This window comes from Physella acuta, unplaced genomic scaffold (assembly GCF_028476545.2).
Source record: "Physella acuta isolate Inbredline_101_S28 unplaced genomic scaffold, ASM2847654v3 ptg000197l, whole genome shotgun sequence".
NCBI classification, from domain to species: domain Eukaryota; kingdom Metazoa; phylum Mollusca; class Gastropoda; family Physidae; genus Physella; species Physella acuta.
The window spans coordinates 45,490-65,273 of record NW_026731716.1 but is presented as its reverse complement, the minus strand read 5'-3'; the positions used below and the strand labels follow the sequence as shown (position 1 = coordinate 65,273).

Sequence of the window (19,784 nt, the reverse complement as noted above, 5' to 3'; positions counted from 1 at the left end):
AATATGATTAAGTTATTTATGTAGTGGTGGTAGAGGGGTTTCAAAGCGTTTAGAGGATATTCCCTTTATCTACACAGAACAAAAAGTCAACAAAGAACAAATGGTTTATTTGATCAAAGTTATTTTCTTTACTGAACACATTTTGGTGAAGATTTCTTTTGAAAGAAGCTACAATTCAATATATCACAATAATACAACTTATTTACATTTAATAATAATTTACATCATTTACAATTCAAAGGTGAAATAACAGTTTTCAGTTAGTTTTGATTACAATTAAATCTTATGTAAAGTTAAAAAAAATGCCCAAAGGATAAAATGTATCAACAATATGGTTAGAAATAATTTAGCAGTGAAATAGAGCATAATGAAAGTGTCCAAAAACATCACTGAAAGCATGAACTATAGTACAGATACATCAAACAAAACATAGGAGAACTTAAACAGTACTGATTCACAGTTCAGATTCACCTCCAAGTAGGCTACAACACATCAATCCAAGTACTACACATCAGAAGAATAAATGCTGATATCATTATACATAGCAACATCAATTTAGGTTGCAACACTGCAACATGGATTTTTGTTTAACAATATCGCCTTTTTCATTTAATTAAATGCTCATGGTTCTTAGACCATTTGTTAGGATCACTCGACTAGATACTACAAAAGTATGACTAAAATTCAAAAGAAAAACACCGTATATATATAATGGTACCTCTTATGGTTTCTGGACATTACTAATGCTTATTTGTGATATGTTAATTTACATATATAATAGGTATATATATACACAGCCAATGTATAACAAGAATTTAAAAAACAAATAAAGTACTTGAACAACCATGCTTTGATCACAAAATAGACCCTCATGTTAGGAATAAAAAGCATACCTGTTACCTAGAGTGTGCACAATAAAATTAACCAAAATTTTATACTTGAATTTAAAGGGTAAAATATTACATGGAACAATTTTCAGGTTAGAGAAAATTATACATAAAAATCAACTTATATTAAATCAGTTTCACTAATTTTTACAAACACATTACAAAAATACTTTAACTCCTTTGCAAGCACACTTAGCAATTTTGAACATAATCTATAGATTCAAGTATTGTAGTAAAGATCATGAAACAGAAGATTGACCTACTATTCATACTGATGAAAGGAACCAAAAAAAAAAAAAAAACAGAAAAAAGCATGGATGTGTGAGCTAGTTTTTAAAAAAAATCTATTCACTAACACGTCTGATTTTGTGAAAGAAACAGCAAAAATCATATAAAAACATTTCTCTTTCAGTTAGTTAATTTTCTCTTGTCCTAGCATCAAAATATCTTAAGTACAATACTAAAATTAAAATACTTTTAAGTAGCCTGATGTTTTCTGTTTAAATATTTTGCTGCCCCTCCAAAACACTAGTCAAACAGTCAAAAAATGATCTTTCACCTTTGTCCTCTTGCTCTTTTGGAGGTACTGGCACGCAGGGTGCAATGTTTGCAGACGTTGAACTTTCCACAACTTTGGACCTAGTTTTTATCCTTGTATTTTTAACTGGCTTGATGGGTGTACTGGAGGCTGGGCTATTTCTTAAACTTCTTCTAGGTCCCCGCCCTGCCTTCTCAGTGGATGTATTGGGTGCAGAAGCAGGGGAGGGGATACTGTCACTGGACTTACTAGGTGTATTTTCAAGGGATGAGCTGGGTTCTTTTGTCTTTTTATGCATGTTTTTGAGGAGATTGCAAAGCTTAGCTGAGTTGAATACAGGTAATGGTTTAGAACTAACACTGGGTACAGAAGTAGGGATGTTAACAGGTGAGATGGGCTGACCATTGGATGCTGCCTGGTTGCTTGTTGAAAGAGCCATGTCCGTAGGTTGGGGTGAATGATTTGCCTGGTCTAGAGAAGGTTTCTTTGAATGACATGACAACATAGGGTTTTTAAGTTTCATCTTTAATTTACTTATATCTATATTCAAGTTGAGCTTCTTTGGTGCATTGGGTACCACACTGTTGCTGGGCTGAGAGTTTATCTGAGTGCAGACAGTTCCTTCTGTCGGATCTTTAAACATATTCACATTAGAAAAGATTCCTTCATTTTTCTGATCATTCCCATGAGAGTTACAAGAAGTAACACTATCATTAGAGTGATCAGGCAAGGACACAACTGTTGTGCTGTTCTTAGATTTTTTAAACTCTTCTGTTAAAGTTGAATTGGAATCACCTTTGTTATTGCAAGGATTTTCCCCAGAAGAAATACACACCATAGCTGTATCTTCTGCCTTCGCAGATGTTGCAAGTGGAATTTTGGAAGTTCTGAGGTAAAAACTCATGTCTTGCTCAAACTGTTGATCCTGTTGACGGTTTCTTTTGACTGGTGATTTTGCTTTGACTTTCTTTTCTATTTTCTTAGTCAAGATAAATTGGGCTTTAGCTTTTTCAATTGCACATAAAGTTTCCTTATGAAGTTTAACCTTTAATTTTGGTATAGGTGGCTTAGCATCAAGACTTGATGAATCACCTCTAGCTCCATGTTCAACATCACTAAGCTGAGATTTCATTGTGACAGGTGGAGATTCTTCAGTAGGGGAGTTGCCCTCTGAAGCTGCTTCTCCAAATACATTTTTAACTTCCTTAGATAACTGTAATGATTTGATCAAGGCCCCTGATGGAAGTTTTAGTTTAAATTTCAAACTACTCAACTTGGTAGAAGGTTTAATTTCTACACTTGCCTGCTTGTTAGAAGGACTAGGCTGTACTTGATGCATCTGGTCACATATCTGTCCAAGGATATTTTTCCACACAGTTGCTGGTGGGCTTGGTTCATCCTGCTGTGTCTCTCCATTGATACTTCCATTGACAGATAATTCAACTTTCTCTGCCTGGCTATTTTTTGACTCAGCAGTACTGGTATCCTCCCTCACATTTTTTATCCTCAAAGGGTCATTGCCAGCAAACACATCTCTAGATTCTGTGGTAACTTCATCCATACAAGCATCATTATCATCCAACCCCAGCAGTTTTTCCACATCTATCTGTGGTATTATTCCAAAGTCATCGTCATCCTCGTCAGCTTCTAAAAACATATCCTCCTCATCAAGCACTTTCTGCTTATTGCTCTTATCTTCATCCAATTTGCTGGACAATAAAATATCTTTTTTGCCAAAATTTGCTTCCATTTCTTGAGCTGGACATGGTACTTGTGTAATGTCTTGATGTTTATTTATTACACAAGACATGCCTATATCCATATCTAGTAAGTTATCAGGTTTCTTACTGCCAGGTTGTACCACCTCACTGTTCTCTAACAGTTTTGTTTCATCTGTACAACTATCTTTCAGAATTTTACCAGGTAAACTGAGCCCTGTTAATAGCATATCTAATTCTTTCTCTTCTCCATTTGTGTTACATAGCAGATCATCTTCAGCCGATTGATTCAACAAATCTTCATCCATCTGCCCCAAGAACTCATCCACATTCATCTCATCTATATCTTTTACATCTTCCAATTTTTTATCACTGAATTTCTTTTCATGGACATTGTTGACTGAAGGTGATTTATTACTATAACACAAAGGAAAAAGTTCTGGGTTTTTGTTTGTGTCTGACGTCCCACCCATTTCCTCAGTGCTTTCATTTAAAACATCAGATTTCTCTGTCATTTCAACATTCTCTTCTGATTCATTTGTCTTTTCAGCACAGATATCAGAATTCATCTTTTCATTAGATTGTTTTTCAAATGCTTCTTTGGCTTTTATTTCTTCTTCCTTTTGCTTTTTACTTTCTTCTTCCTTTTGCTTTTTACTTTCTTCTTCCTTTTGCTTTTTACTTTCTTCTTCCTTTTGCTTTTTACTTTCTTCTTCCTTTTGCTTTTTACTTTCTTCTTCTAGTTGCTGTGCCTTTTTCTGTAAAGACTCCAGCATAGAAGCATAATATTCAACAATGTCCTTTTTAGGCCGGGGACCAGACTTTCTTGAAGCTCGTTTCTTTTTTCTACTATTAAATAATCTCTTAGATGATGTTTTGGTGGTGGTGGTGGTATCAGCATTCAATGGTTCCAGCTTAACTGCTGTCGTGCTGACTTCTGCTGTGCTGCTGTAGACTTCTGTAGTACTGGTGTTGACAGCTGAACTGCTGTTAACTGATGCAGCACTGTTTTTCCTGATTATGTAAGTACCTGCACTAGACCCTGGTTCTAGCTGCATGTCTTCAACTTTGTGGACAATAACACAACACCTGGGAAAACCCGACAACAGCTCTTCTGAAATTTGACCAGTTGTTTTAGATATAATAGCTTTATTTGACTCGTCATGACTTATTGTATTTCTAGCAGCAGATTTAAATAATTGTACGTTATTTTTGGTGAGCACTTTATTTCTTTTTGCTGACTGTATTACCTTAGGTTGATCACATGATACTTCAGAAAATGTATTCAAATCTGTTGGGTTTGGGGTCACTTTAGATCCCTTTTTTCTTTTGCATTTTCTGGACGTTCTCTTTTTAGCCACCTGTTTTGTACCAGTGGAAGTTCTAGAGTCTTGACCAGAGCTTGCTATGTTGTTATGCAGCTTGTACTGAGCTGCTGAAGATGTTTGAATGGCCTCAGGTTTAATGTCTATCCCAAATATCTCACTGAGGCTTGGTGTCTTGGACAATTCTTCTGTGCTAATAGGCTCAGGGACAATCAGTTTGGAGCTACCAACAGCCTCTTGTTGCTTCTGTGTTTGAGTGTTGTTGTCAGGCATGGAGTTGGTTACTGTCTCCTGCTTCTTCTGTACTGGGGTTTTGTTGGCAGACAACAATCTTGGCCCTTTGATCTTAGAATCAGAGGAGGAAAACTTTTTACTCAAGTAGCTGGTGACTGACTCTGATTCCTGAGATACAGTGGGCAGGTAGAGTTGTTGAGCTTCTTTAGCCTGTGCTCTTCTTTTATTAGATCTAGGCCGGGACAGAAATTTTCTTCTTGCTTTTGATCTACTTCTTTGATTTGCATTCCTTTTATTGAGGCACATTTGTGTATTCTGAAGTTTGGTTGGGGAGAAAGAAGAGGCAGGGCTTCCAGTACTTATTGGAGAAAATCTTGAAGAAGATTCAGAAGAATGGTTTTGGGATACTAAAATGCTATACGGTTTACTAAAGGCTCTCCACGTTATCTTACTGTTAGAAGAGGGAAGGGAGTCCAGGTTTGGAAGAAGAGACGGGCAGGACAGGTAAACATCTGGAAACTCTTCTGTACCAACTTCTATTTCAAAATCACTGGGTGTGGAGCAAGTGGAGATGCCAGCAGTCTCAGCCAGTGGTGGAGCCGTGCTGTTATCTGCTAATGTAAGGTCAGTCTCACAAAGACCTGGTGTGGAATGGGTGGATTCAATGGGCCTAAAATCACACAGTGGAACACTTTGGTGCATCTTATGGTTATTAGTTGGTGACAAGGGTTTAGGTACTACAATCTGCACAGCTTCTGCACTAGGTTCCATCCCACTACTACTTGGTGTATTCAACCCAAACACACTAGGTATAGTAGATGTATCAACACTGGTAACATTGTGAGTTGTTAGATATTCACAGGTCTTGGGACTAGCAACTGGTTGCTGTTGTGTTAAAACAATGTTTTCTACAGGTCGTATCACAGGTAGGTGCATAGACCCTGTTGATATTTCTGTTGACCTTGTGTCCAGCAAAGCAGAGGTTTCAGCATTATTTTCAACTGACGGTTCATTTTCTGGTGAGGTGGCAGATGTAGATGGTACCAGTATGGTAGAATTTGTTGTGTCAGAACAGGTAAGTGTACAGATTGAGGAAGTGTCAGACACAGGAGTTTCAACTTGAATGTGTTCAACTGGTGGTGAAATGTTGGACGGCAAACATTCATTACCACCTTCCTGTGGTAGTTGATTATCTGCTACTAACGCTACTTTAGTTGTAGATTTTTCTTTATTTCTCAATCTCTTCTTTTTTAATTTAGCTTTAATTAAGGGTGGGGGTTGGCCAGCCAACCATGGGGGGAGGTTAGGAGTTTCCTGTGTTAAACGTTGCCTGAGAGATTCAACTAAACTGGTGATTTTGCTCTGAACAGGATGCTGGCTTTCATTCATGTCTGCCAATGACCCTGTCATAGATAAATCATCTTCAAGTTCTTCACCAGAGTCTTCTATTTCACTTGATGTTGAAATCTCGCTGGATTCTGATATGGAAGAAGATGGTGGGAGGGATTCAGTTTCAACTAATTCACTATCAACAGGTGATAGAAGAGAATCCGTATCTGTTGGTGTCTTTTTTAATGACGGATCTAATTCTTGTGTTTTCTGAGAGGAAGAATCTAGAGTTGGATCTTCAAGACAAGGCCTCTTGTCTTTGCCAGCAGTTATCTCATTACTGGGCATGTCTATTGGTTCACTGCTGGAAATAGGTTTAGGTGAAACAGCTGGTGTTGGATTTGGACTTCCTTGTGTTTTGTCAATTTGGTTTTCAAAGGTTGCTTGATCAAAGTGTTGTTGATCAGCCTCAGAAGTTATATGTTCATCATTCACAGCTTCTTGTTTTATGTTAGCAGGTGTTTTTAACACAGAATCTTCAGCTGTAACAAGAAAAGGGTCTACACTGGAAGTGTATATATTGATTGCTTCTTCATAGCTATCATCAATGACTTCACTTTTGATAACTGTGTTGAGGTTACTGAGCAATACTGAACAGTATGACCCATTCTCAACTGTTTTTCCAGATAATGATTTTTGCTTATCAGGCGAAACACTTAAAGAACAAGGATTCAACACATGTATTTCTAATTCACTATCTTTCTTTGTCATAGGCGGGGTTACTGTGTGTGTACTGTCTTCTTCAAGGTTAAACAACTGATGCAATGTTACTCTTTGAGAACTTGTATTTGAAATAGGCAACTGACTAAATGGTAATTTATCTCCAGAATCCTTAGGGTGATAAAATACTGTTTCCTGAGTTAACATGTCAGCGGGTGAATCAGCACCACATGTGCTGCTGTCAACACTATACCTGCGCCTACAGTTTGACACTGGGGACGTGTGTACAGCAGCAGCTTTTTCAGTGCTCATGTTGATGAGAGATTCAAAGTTTTCTTCTATCTCATTATCCACCTCTGCTCTGTCTATTTCTATATCCACAGACTGATCAACTTTCCACTGTTCTACCACAGGTTCCACTGGTTTGGGGGCTTCCCTTTTGAAACCATCCAAAACAAAGCTACACTTCTTGTAGTTTTTTTCTGACACCTGATAAGTATGGAGATTGGTCTCTTTTCTCAGGAACACAGCCTTATTTCCTTCACGAGTGTAATATAGTAAATGACGTGCACATGATCTCTCCTCTCTTTCAAACTCTGCAACAGCTTGGTTGATATATTCCATGTCTTCCACATCAAACTGTGTACGAGAGCCACCAATGTTGAAAAAAGGCACCAGGAAACATCGGCCACTATGCATATTTTCATATGTATTAAACTTAACATACACCTTGTGGCCAGCTAGTATGTTAGAACATACAATTCTTTTACGGTAGGATATACTATTGTCTTGTTTTAATCTGGGATAATCATTAATAGACAGCCTTGGAAATTTAACTAGACCAGGTTCATCAGACAAGCGTCTCCTTTTCTTGCATTCTTTTTCCTCCAAATTTTCTTTATTGATACATGGAACATCTGAATTAACCTTCAAACCACAGTCAACAACTGATTTTTCTAGCTCATACTTTTTCTTTTTAGACTGATCCCTTTCTATAGGTTTGTCCAAAAATGCCAGGTTATGTCTTGTCGGCCGCAGGCTGCGACTAACTGAGCCTACCCCAAGTTGTGCCTTGAACACTTCCTGCATTGCCTGCTCCTGAAAGCGCTGGAACATTTCTTCTGCTGTCTCAACTCTGTCACAGGCTACAGCTTCTTTGTTTACAGTCTCAATTTTACCAGCAACTTGTTGCAACAGATGAGAACCAGTTTCCTCTCCATTCAATGAGATCTGTGAGACACCTGCTTTAGTAATCAATGGATCAATACTACATTTGTTAGGTGACTTACTGTTTTCACTTAATCTGATTTTCAACTTGATACCTTCTGACCCTGAAATAACAGTTGAAGATGTTCCATTTTGCATATCAACAACTGATTTCAGCCTTGATTTTTTAAACTGAGGATGCCTGCTTGAAAACACACCTTTCTTTAAGGAGTTAATTAAACCATTTGGCTGATTAAGGACAGGATTAAGGTTCGGAATACTCTGTGAAGCTGTTATTACAGGTTGGTGTGTACCAGCTCTTTCTGTTACCCTGTCTGCTGGAGGCTGTACAACAGGATCATCTGATTTATCATCAGGTTCATTGTGAATTAAGGGTTTAACATTTGGAGCCTGTGAAACTCTGGGAGACCTGGGAAGATCCAGCCTAGTAGCAGAGTTATCCTTTTTAGTCCATGAATTGCTGGTGTTTGGGAAATACTCTATGTCACAGTTATAAATAGAAGAATTTTCCAATTTCACATTAGTTTTACACTGATTTGATGTTGTACTATAACATCCACTGACAGCTGATTGATCTATATCACTATTCTTTTGTAAAAATTGAGCCTGATTATGATTTTGTGAAGAAAACGTTTTAGCACTGTCAACCCAGTCTTCAAGGTAAGATTTGGAAGATCCTATTGCTGGTGGTTGTGGAATGGGGTTTTCTTGGCACTTGACGCAAGCATTATTTGCTTCTGTCAATGTTGCATCAGCTCTGCTTGCTGGAGTACCAAATGGTTCCTTGTAACTAGAAACAGTTGGTAAAGCAACATTAGTGTATGTCAATGTTGCTTCAGCTCTGCTTGCTGGAGTACCAAATGGTTCCTTGTAACTAGAAACAGTTGGTAAAGCAACATTAGTGTATGTCAATGTTGCTTCAGCTCTGCTTGCTGGAGTACCAAATGGTTCCTTGTAACTAGAAACAGCTGGTAGTGTAGCAACATTAGTGTATGTCAATGTTGCTTCAGCTCTGCAGGCTGGAGTACCAAATGGTTCCTTGTAACTAGAAACAGCTGGTAGTGTAGCAACATTAGTGTATGTCAATGTTGCTTCAGCTCTGCAGGCTGGAGTACCAAATGGATCCTTGTAACTAGAAACAGCTGGTAGTGTAGCAACATTAGTGTATGTCAATGTTGCTTCAGCTCTGCAGGCTGGAGTACCAAATGGATCCTTGTAACTAGAAACAGCTGGTAGTGAAGCAACATTAGTGTATGTCAATGTTGATTCAGCTCTGCAGGCTGGAGTACCAAATGGTTCCTTGTAACTAGAAACAGCTGGTAGTGAAGCAACAGTGTATGTCAATGTTGCTTCAACTCTGCTGCCTAAGGTATTCAGGTTGTCTTTGTGGCTTGAAACTGTTGGTTGTGAAACAGCAGCAGTGTGTGTTGTTGGTTTAACTTTACCACCCATGTTTAATGTGTGGCACGGAGCAGCTGGTTTGTTTGATCCCACCACATGGGAGGAAACGCTGCCTTTATCTTCTGTAACTTCCCTGGCTTTAAAAGGTTGACCATGTAAGTGTGAACTAATAATGCCCAGCAGTGTCTGAGGTGACAGCTGAGAGGTTTTTAAATTACCCAAGGATGAAGAACTTGGTGATGACAGGCTTACTGCTGGAGTGCTTTGTGGATTTCGGAAAGATGATGAATTCAGGAGTGATTTACTGGATGTTTTATCAAATGATGCCGTAGATAAAACTGCAATTTTATTGTTTCTAGTTTGAATAATTACATGGCTGGGTGTACTAAGGTCAATTTTGTCAGCATTGTTTAAAAGTTTATTTAAATCTGATGCGCTGCATAAATTATCATTAGTATTTATGGATGATTCTGATTGGTTTATTTTTCCAGTATCATTAGTATTTATGGATGATTCTGATTGGTTTATTTTTCCAGCATTAGATGGAGAATGAGGAACTAGAGGTGAATTGAGATTTACTTCTGTTGCGTTTAATGCCACTGGATGCCTAACTGTAGAAGGTATTCCTAGAACTTGTTCACGTGACTGAGCTGTGCAGTTTGATGTAGAGAGGATAACTTCATCAGGACTAACATGTACTATCTTATAAGTAACAGAGCTAGACACAGGACTGGATAATGTAGAGTTTAAAATGGAATGTGTTGTGGGTGTAAAAGGCGAAGTGACTTGAGGAGTCACAGAAAGTGTTAATTTTGTAAGAGGAGATGTTGTACTTGCTACACGACCTAATAAACTATGACTAGTTAAACTATGACTATTATGCTTATGTGCTTCTGCAGGACCTAAAACTGATTTATTAGGTGGCAACATATAACTAGGCATTGCAACATTGCTTAAAGGTTGAGGAAAACTAGTCATCTGAGGGGGTGTTTTTAAACTATTTATTCTTAAATTGCCATTTACTATTTGGGACATTGGTGGTGGAGGTTGGATTTGATAGGATTTGATACCCAATTGGCGAAGCTGTTTCTTTTCTCCTCTACTTGAAACACAAGGTCTTTTTCTTTTTAATGAGACTTCTTCTTGAGGTTTAGGCAGTGTAACAGTTGGATCAGAGTCAAATATTCCACGACCTTTATAACACATAATACAAGTACAGCTTGTTGTGTCAGTGGAAATGGAATGATTATCTGGAAGTCTTGTACAATTCTCTGTTTTAGAATCAGGAGTTTCATTCCTTGGAAATGGACCTGACAATGTGGGAACGTTATACTTTTCAGTGTTAAATTGAGACTGGTATGTTGCAGCCCTGGATAATAAGGCACTTAGAGATGGAGAGTGAACAGTAGGCTGTGCTGGGAGGGAAGATAAGGGTTCCCCAACATGATTGTGACTATTTGAGGTAGAATTATATGGGTGAAGGGAAGCAGCTGTCGGTGGATTACTTTTTTCCAATTTGTCAGAAGAATAACCATTAATCAAACATTTTAAAAGCATCCCACAAGATTCTGTCCCTAGTTTTTTTGGTGATTTGGAAAACAATGCCTCATTGTTAGGTACTGTTGTTCTGTTATAATCTTTTTGTGAAGTTGATAAATTGAGTGGAGCAGCTGCAGTACCACTGTAATTATCCTTGTCTGTTCCACTGAAGTTATTATAACTTTTATTTCTTTGAGAATCAAGTTCATAGTTAAGAGAACTTATATCTTTAAGTGAAGCTAATGAAGCAGGGTTCTCTTTAGACCTAACTACAGTAAAATCAGAATTTGAAAATGCAGATGGAATTATTTCTGATTGTCTTTCAGCAGTGTGACCTTGAATTATTATGGAATGAGCATTCTGATTTGTAAAATTTGAGGGAGATGTAGAGTTGACAACAGTACCTTGATTTTTTGTAGCATAATGGGCTGGAAATGTGATGATTTCTGTATCCAAGCCAGAAGATTTATCAGAAGGCTCGAGAACTAACGGTTTCCTTAGAATTTGTTCATCTATTGTTGTGGTTGGTATCTGACATAAGGATGGGTTATATTGTAAAACATCTTCAGGGCTGCAGAGAAGTCCATCCTCTTCACCGTTGTCCTCAAGAGAAATGATGAACTGATTATCCTCATCATCTTCATCATCCTCTCCTAAATTTTCTTTATCGTAATAATTAGGAAGTAGCCCCTGTTTAACCTCATTTGTGTAAGCCATCATGACTTAACAAAATAATTGTTATTTTCTAAATCCTACACCCTTGCTATGGCTGAGATCTGAAAATATGAGAAATAAAATTAGTACAAATATAATTCTGTTAAGAGGAAGTAACAATAAAGCCAAAATTGTGCTTAGTATCATGTCTATCTTAAATTGAATAACAGAATAATAAAACTATGTCATTGGTTAGGATTTAAAATTATTAAGCAGAAAAAGTAACTTACAGATAATACTTTGTTGCTAGAAATGTTTGCTTGATTAACTGTTTGTTATGTCCATCCAGTAGTTAACTCATCTCTATTTTTAACAGAAATCGATCACTGTGGTAGTTCTGTTTAGCACATTGCATATCATTACAATTTAGTTCATGAAAACAATTTTATATTTATATAAGAGAAAAATAGGTTTATTATCAATTTTTTTTTTCTTAAATTAATCCAACCACCTGCATTTTTAAGGCTAAGGCATTCCCTTTAAAATTTTAATTTCAATTACTGAACTACTTTTCAACAACAGCCTTAATAAGTGTTCCCTGACCTAAGGACAAAAACAATTTCTCCAGATAAAATAACCCTTAACAGAAGTCTGTCGAATCACCGGCTACTGTGAGCTAATGAGAAATGTCAACTATTAATCCCATTATAATAAATTACAACATAAAAAAAACAACTATATTGCGTATAATCTTGCAGAAGTAATCTTAAAATTCTTTACAACTTCTAACTATTTAAGCCTGTATAGTATTAATACTTTGGGGTCATCTATAAATCACATCATAATTGCTAGACAATTTTTTCCCGATCATAATAAGCAAGTCCCCAACCCTTAAATAATGTTACACCTTAAACACCCCAATCTCAATATTGCACTTTTTGTTATAAGGTCACTGTGTGGTTGGATACTACTACTATGATTGCTAACTCTGAGGGTCAAACCCTGGGCAGTTGAGATTAGTAGCAAGGGTGGAGGGGACATATGTCCCCGGGTGCCGACCTTAGGGGCGCCAAAATGGGTTGGAAAAACAAATTTTGGGGGGGGGGGGGGGGGAGAGGGAGTGCAAATTGAAAGTTTGTCCCCTGGCACCGGAAGGGTCACTACACCTCTGCAGCAACCAATTGGGAGAGAAAACTACAAAACTAAAAACAAGCTGAAGCTGCATTGTTCTTGGATTTAAGGGTTAGCATTTGGATTTTTTTAAATAGGCCTATTTCATTTGTTCCAGTGATTATAATTAAACACAGATGGTAACTTTTGGAGAAGAATTGATTAGATAAACTATAGTAAAAAAAAGGATATCAACATAGACTACATTGATTTTATTAACCTACCTTTTAGTCTAGTCTAGTTCAAAGGCCCTACATTTGTCTAATTAGCATGCTAGTATAATTACTTTGAATATTAATAGGTTAACATAGATTTTACTAATAGTTAAAATATTTTATTAATAAAGGTGGTTTTGATATGTGTAGATTGTACATTGAGTAGATCAGAGTAGATCTAAAATCTAAAAGTAAAACTTAGTAAAAGCTATAGAAAGATCTGGAATATAATAGATCAAGATCTAGATAGATATTTAAAATTATTTTAAGATGTTAGTTAATCCAGGTTTGTTTAATGAAATTAAATCAATATTTTAAAATTTAATGGCACAAACTAATAATAACTAAAATAAAGATCTCTAGATCTAGATCAATTTTGATGATGGGGGAAGGTGACCACCTTGTTAATACGCATTTCTTTTTGGGGCGTAATGATATCTTTTCTAGATCTAGATCTACGTTAGTGCGTAGGAAAAGGCAAAAATAAAAGCCCTTCCCAATTCTTGCTCAAAATCCACATCATTTCTAAAAAGTTAAAGATTTTTGTGTCATCCAATAAAACTGCTGAAAGTATATAAGTTCACAGACGCCGGTGATTAAACAGACCTGTTAGTACAATTAGTTAATAAGTTTCGATCACAAACTCACTCTAACTTCTGTGATGACATAAGAAAGAAGACATAAGGTGAAATGCAAAATGCCAACATCCGCACTACATTCCAAATAGATCTAGTCCGATTCCCTTTTATCTTTTGAATGATAAAATCAACCCTCCATGTTTGTCAACGTGCACGTGAGAAAATAGACTAAACTTTAAAACATAGTGTTTACTCATGAAAAAGGCATGTTTACCAACAAAATGGCGTTGAGCATTTTAATAGTTTGGATGGTCTGTCTTCGGCGGTCCAATTTTGCCGGAAGTTTTTACCCATAGTCTAAATAGGCTACATGCATGCGCAAAAGAAGATAACAAGGTTCCAAACCGCACTTCCGCCTGGTTAGTTTATCAAACGAAGTTGAATGTTGTTGAAGATTGTGATGATTAGGCCTACTATTAATGTTAAGTCTGGAATTAAACCGTATATTTGATGTCTAGTAGATCCAGATCTACGTGTAAATAGTTTAACCACCCACCAGTTTTATATTGTTTGGATATTGAATCATTGATTCAGGCCGCAGCCGCAGCATCGGGGCAGAAATCATACGATGATATGATAAACCTCTCGTCCCAGGGTGAAGCTAGCGGGTCTTGAAATCAAAATCTAGATTTAGATCTAGACTCTAGACTCTACATCTTGAATCTAGATAAATCTAGATCTCAGTATATTTAGATCTTTTAGTCTAGGTCCACTGATCTAGCCTAGAATCAAGATCTAGATGTATAGAGTATAGCCTAATCTAGATTCTATTCTGATTCATAATCTAATTAATAATTAAATTAAGTTGCATTTTTCATAGTCATAGGGATTAAATTTATAAAGTATTATTTCATAATACTATTATGATTTCAGTTTCAGATTTATCATTGCGAGATTTATTTTATTCTAGATTTAGATATCTAGATCTAAATATTTTTTCATTAAATTGCAATAATGTGGTAGGACAGGAGTAGGTGAAAACATATATATTTTTACAAGGTTTTTGTGTGTTAAAAGTTACAAAAAATGTTTTAGGGCCTATATATTTAATATATACAATATATACATGACATAGGCCTAGTTTATCTGTTTTTAATACTCTTTATATTAAAACTTTTCTGTAAAAAATAAAGATTAGCTATGTTTTCATCATACGCAGCCTAGATCGAGCTCCAGCTTGTTAACTTAGTTAGAAGCATCTTTTTAAAGTTACTTTTTTGCTTATTGTTAGAATTTCAGGGGAAATCTCTCTAATTTACAGAAGCAGGTTTTATAATTTAGCAAATCATGCTCCCAAATACTGCAATTAAAAGTTTTTTTTTATGGCCTATATCTATATATTTAGACATTGCATTTGGTTTAATAAACCGTTTATTATTCAATTATCAAGGCTCTCTTATTTTTACACATACATCACAATCTTCTTCGTTCTTAATTTTAGTGTTGGAAGGGATTCCCTCCAACACAATTAAGTATGCATTGCATGTCAACTGGTTTTGCGCCATTGAGGCAATTGACGCAGATTTCAGCCTGTTTTTCATTTTGGATTTGCTTCCATAGCCTTTTTTTCAATCAAGAACAAACTACAAGGCAGCAGTTGTTTGATTTTGGAGTTGTCTCTCCCAGAAGAATGGCTGTCCTTAGCTAACAAGCTTCATCTGACCGAGAGTTCGAACTCGAGACTTTTCAGTTTAGCAACCATGAGCTTTACCGACTTGACCTTGCTATCCCCCTACATTACAATTAATATACTTGTATTAACTAGTCTTTTTTCTTTCACATTACTAGCTCCTTCAGATTTTACAGTCCTAAAACGATAGATTACCTTACCATTATTATATATGCCCTGATGACTACTAATCTTAGGCTAAGTCTTAGTAAGCTAACCTACAAAGACTCCTACATGTACTATATTTTTATCTAATGCAGTTGGGTCTATAACTTGTATTGTTCAGTATAGACTGAAGTATAGTATATATAGGATACATTTTCTAGAACTAGTAACAATAAATGAATAATTAAAAATAGCCTAGTACTAGTAGATTATACTTCATTATTATTCTAGAGATCTCTTTATTATTTTCCGTTCGTGCCCAAGACACATGGCACAGATGAAAAAGAGTTCAACTGCTTCAGAGACCTGCATATGATGGAATAGTGTGGTCAGCACTATGCCCAGCTGCCATTTTTTCCCTAATGAGAGTTAGATACCCATCAGAGCGGGGTGGACTCAGGGACGATCCACTGATTTGAACCACAATTTTTTATTCGATACTCTCGGGTTAACAGTCCAGCTCTCTACCACTAAGCCACGCCATCCCCATTCTACTATTATAGATCATTAGTTTCATTTTTCAAGCAGTTGCTCATCATTCAAGTTGTAGTTTCTCACTTAATCATGTGCTTTACTAATTGCTGACAGTTATTTTTTCAGGTAACACAATACATAACTATCAGGAAGATAAATGTGATGTGCTGGTGCAATTAGAAATGCACTCTTGGTCTTTTTAAAAATGCACTTTATTCATAAAGCTATTATTATCTGACAATTGTGTTTATCCTTGATTTTTTTAAATCCTTGATTTATTTCTGTCATGTTTATGATGGCAATTTAAATCTAGAAAAAAAGTACTGGTATCACCTTCTGACTACCAAAGTCAAAGAGGGTTTGGGGTTGTTGACGGGCCAGTGGCGAATTGTCAAGAGTTTAAAGTTAAAGTTTCATAAGCTGTGGCTTTAGAATTGAACTTTGTCAAAAAGCTTACTGAACTTATTGACTATAGATGTTCATGTCTTTAAAAAAAAGCCTGTTTTGTTTGAAAGGTTTTCTGTGAATTGCTCTCAAAGAAAAGCTGTTCTCTGTTGAACTAAATAAATGTACTTGTCACTTTACTACTGGCCTACTGCTACTGCATCTACTTGTTCAGCTAGAAGAAGGCCTATTTTGTTACTATTCATTGATTAGTATGGCTTGCTTAAAATAGTTAAAACTATTTAGATTTAGATAACTTGTACTGCTAAACGAGAATACAATTTTTTCTCATGTTGTACCAAAGTCATATTAATAATTAATAATAGCAATAATTGAATAAATACATAATTTATATTGTGGCTGTTGTTGCTGATAAGTGTGTTTCCATGGTGTAGCCTCTGCTGACATGTTGAAAGTATTAATTTGTAGGTGTACAAGTTCATGCTAAATTTTTTGCTGAATGTTTTGTAAATAACTCAAATAACTATAACTGTCCCTATTTTACCTTAGGCAGCCCAAACATCTTCATCATGTAACTTAACTTGCAGAGGTAGGCCTTTACTAATTTTAATTAATCCATATTTCACTAGTGTGATTTATAAAAACAAGTTAATAAAAAGTCTAGTGACAATTTAAGCGCAATTTCCTTATGTTATCCATAACAATTTTAAACCGAGATAAATCATATATTCAGCAAATAAATAATGCAACACAAGTAGCTTTAGTAATTCAAAACAAAATAGAAAAAATATTTATTAACGACTCAACGAGATTTTTAAAAAATATGCGTACGTGTAGGGGGTAATAAAAAATATCAACGGAAATAGTATTATTTTAACGAGTAGGCTTACACGATGCTCAATTTAAAATATCATCCTACGCCTACACGATGCTCAGTTTAAATAATTAAACAAAAATTTTGTGACCGAACAAAAGGATATTTTTGAAAACTTTCTTCGGCAATATTGTTCTAAATTATGGCAGGAATCGATTGGTAAATGTTTCAAGTCGCTAAGAAGTGGTCTGGTTGCCGAGATATGGGCCAAAAACTGCATTTTTTCCGAGGTTTTTTGGCTTTTCCGGGAAATCCAGGAAGGAATTCCGGGAATTTTTTGGCCCACAATCATCCTCGGAACTTGCTTAACATTTTTGCTTTTGGAACTAGTCCTCGATATTGCTTCGTTGAGGAGGAGATACGACTTAAGGCTGCGGACACACATCCATCCATCCAGAAATGAGTTAATAACCGCAATCCCCCAGTATGGAAATTGCGCTAAAAATAGTACCAGTAACTAATTTACTAAATGTTGACGTTTAATTTTCGGACAACATGGTTGAGTGGTGTAGTGTCTTGATAATTATTTTTCTGTATAATTTTCTCGCACAACCATCCAGTTCAGATAATTAATAACGGTAAAATAGAACTAATGCATGTTATCCAGTCTAAATCTAATAAACCGGGAGTGATTTCCCCTAAACTTTCTCGAATATTCTTATATAAAACAACGGGATGGGAACTCAGGATATAGACATGATTTTTAATCCATTTTATATACTTCAACTTTTTTTGCAATTCAGACTTCCAGCTCCAGTTTTCTGACTTGGATTCAAAGGCAGAAAAAAAGTGAGACTGTTTCAGAACCCATTTGAGGCAAATGAGGCCAGTTGCCAAGATGAACTGCAGCTGGAGGTCATTGAATTGCAAGAAAATGACTTCCTTAGAGACACGTTCAAAGAAGGGCGGACGGGTTTTCATACGTTTTTGCACAAGGAAGACTTTCCTAATATTAAAACGTTTGCATCTAATCTAAGTACCTTTCAAATTTATACGTGTGTGAACAAGCATTTTCCTCAAGTGGGGGGTGGGGGTGGACACTTGAAATTTGTATATATTTATATGTAAATTAATATTATATTTCGTTGGGGGGGGGGGGTGCCACGACCCTGAAAAGATGCCTTAACTTAAAGAAACTGGCCCTCGAACTGATATGTGATAATTAAAAAATTTAATGCTGCCCTCGGGCTGAAAAGTTTGGAGACCCCTGCTCTATAATAAGTTACGGCATTGTATTATTGTGTGTACTTTTCCGGCATTTGAATATATATTTTGTTTCGTTTGAATATTTCCTATGTTCCAATAGTTCCATGTGACGTCACGGTCGTTCACTGTGCAACTTTTAAACTTCCTTGTGTTTTCTTTAGAACGTTCCAGTTCCAGACGGAATTGAGAAACTTTATTACTTTCTCGTGTATACGAAACTTGAAGTCTAGAGAAAGTCTTGTAATCGTGCAAAAAAAAAAAAAAAACAAAAAAAAAAAAAAGATTTTACAAATCTCAATGTTTTACACCTCACGGATACGGAAAAATATAATTTTGCAATCTTGTCCGTATGTGTGTGTGTGTGTAAACACGATAACTTGAGTACCGTTACAGCTAGGTTGATGAATTTTCATAAAGTATTTAATCAAAATCGTAGATCCGTATCAACTTTTGAGCGAATTCCGATAACCGGAAGTGGTACTTTTTCTACTTTGAATTTTTCAAAAGCCTATAACTTGATTACTATTTCAGATAGATAAATGACATTTCACATGTAAGTAAAATATCTAATTCTCTACCTTCTGGCAAATTTTGAGTAATTTACGCTATTTCCGATTTCTCAAAAAACGCATGTAAATTTATATACTAACTAGCCGTCCCGGCCAGGCCCTGCTCTGGCTTCTGTGAAAAACCTTTCTGTTAAAGACCGTTACCTGTGTGTTTAGTAATCATCATAAACCCGGCATTGCCCACCCAAACCACAACCAACCAAAACCAAAACGCAAACATAACGCTAACACAAATACAAACGAAAACAAAAACCTAACAACAAACCCAACCACAAACACCAATACAAACACAAAGAAAAAAACAAACAAAAAAGCAAACTAAAACAAAAACCTAACAACAAACACAACCACAAACACCAATACGAACACAAAGAAAACAGCAAACGAAAACAAACCAAATCCAAACGCAAAACCGACCACAAACACAAACCCAAAGAAAGAAAACACAAACAAAAAAGCAAACGAAAACAAACCAAATCTAAACACAAAACCAAACACAAACCCAAAGAAAAAAAACGAAAAAAGAAAGAACAAAAACAAACCACTAACGCAAACCCAACCTAAACACAATGAAAATACAAACGCGAACATAAACGCAAAGTGTTCACAGTCTAGCCCGGGGCAGAATCGCCTGTTTCAGCTTAATAAACGACTATAGTACCCCAACTTATTCATAGTCTTTTGCACTCACTTAAACGAACGTAGGCGCCAAACCGAACACGGGAGGCCCGGGGCCCCAAATAGCACCCCGTCTGGGCGCCAGAGGACGCCCGGATTCAATTCACTTAAAGACTATAGTAACTTTTCTTATCCATACTCTATCGCAC

General features: G+C 36.2%; 1 protein-coding gene across 1 annotated transcript; it reads right to left on the bottom strand.

The window, feature by feature from the left end:
* Positions 1-111: 111 nt before the first annotated feature.
* On the bottom strand, positions 112-12,061 carry LOC131937010 (uncharacterized). Its single transcript, XM_059294188.1, has 2 exons — positions 11,863-12,061; positions 112-11,694 (listed from the first exon to the last, which is right to left on the bottom strand). Exon 2 carries the CDS (start codon positions 11,636-11,638, stop codon positions 1,388-1,390), a length of 10,251 nt encoding a protein of 3,416 aa, XP_059150171.1. The 5' UTR covers positions 11,639-11,694; positions 11,863-12,061; the 3' UTR covers positions 112-1,387.
* Positions 12,062-19,784: the final 7,723 nt, after the last annotated feature.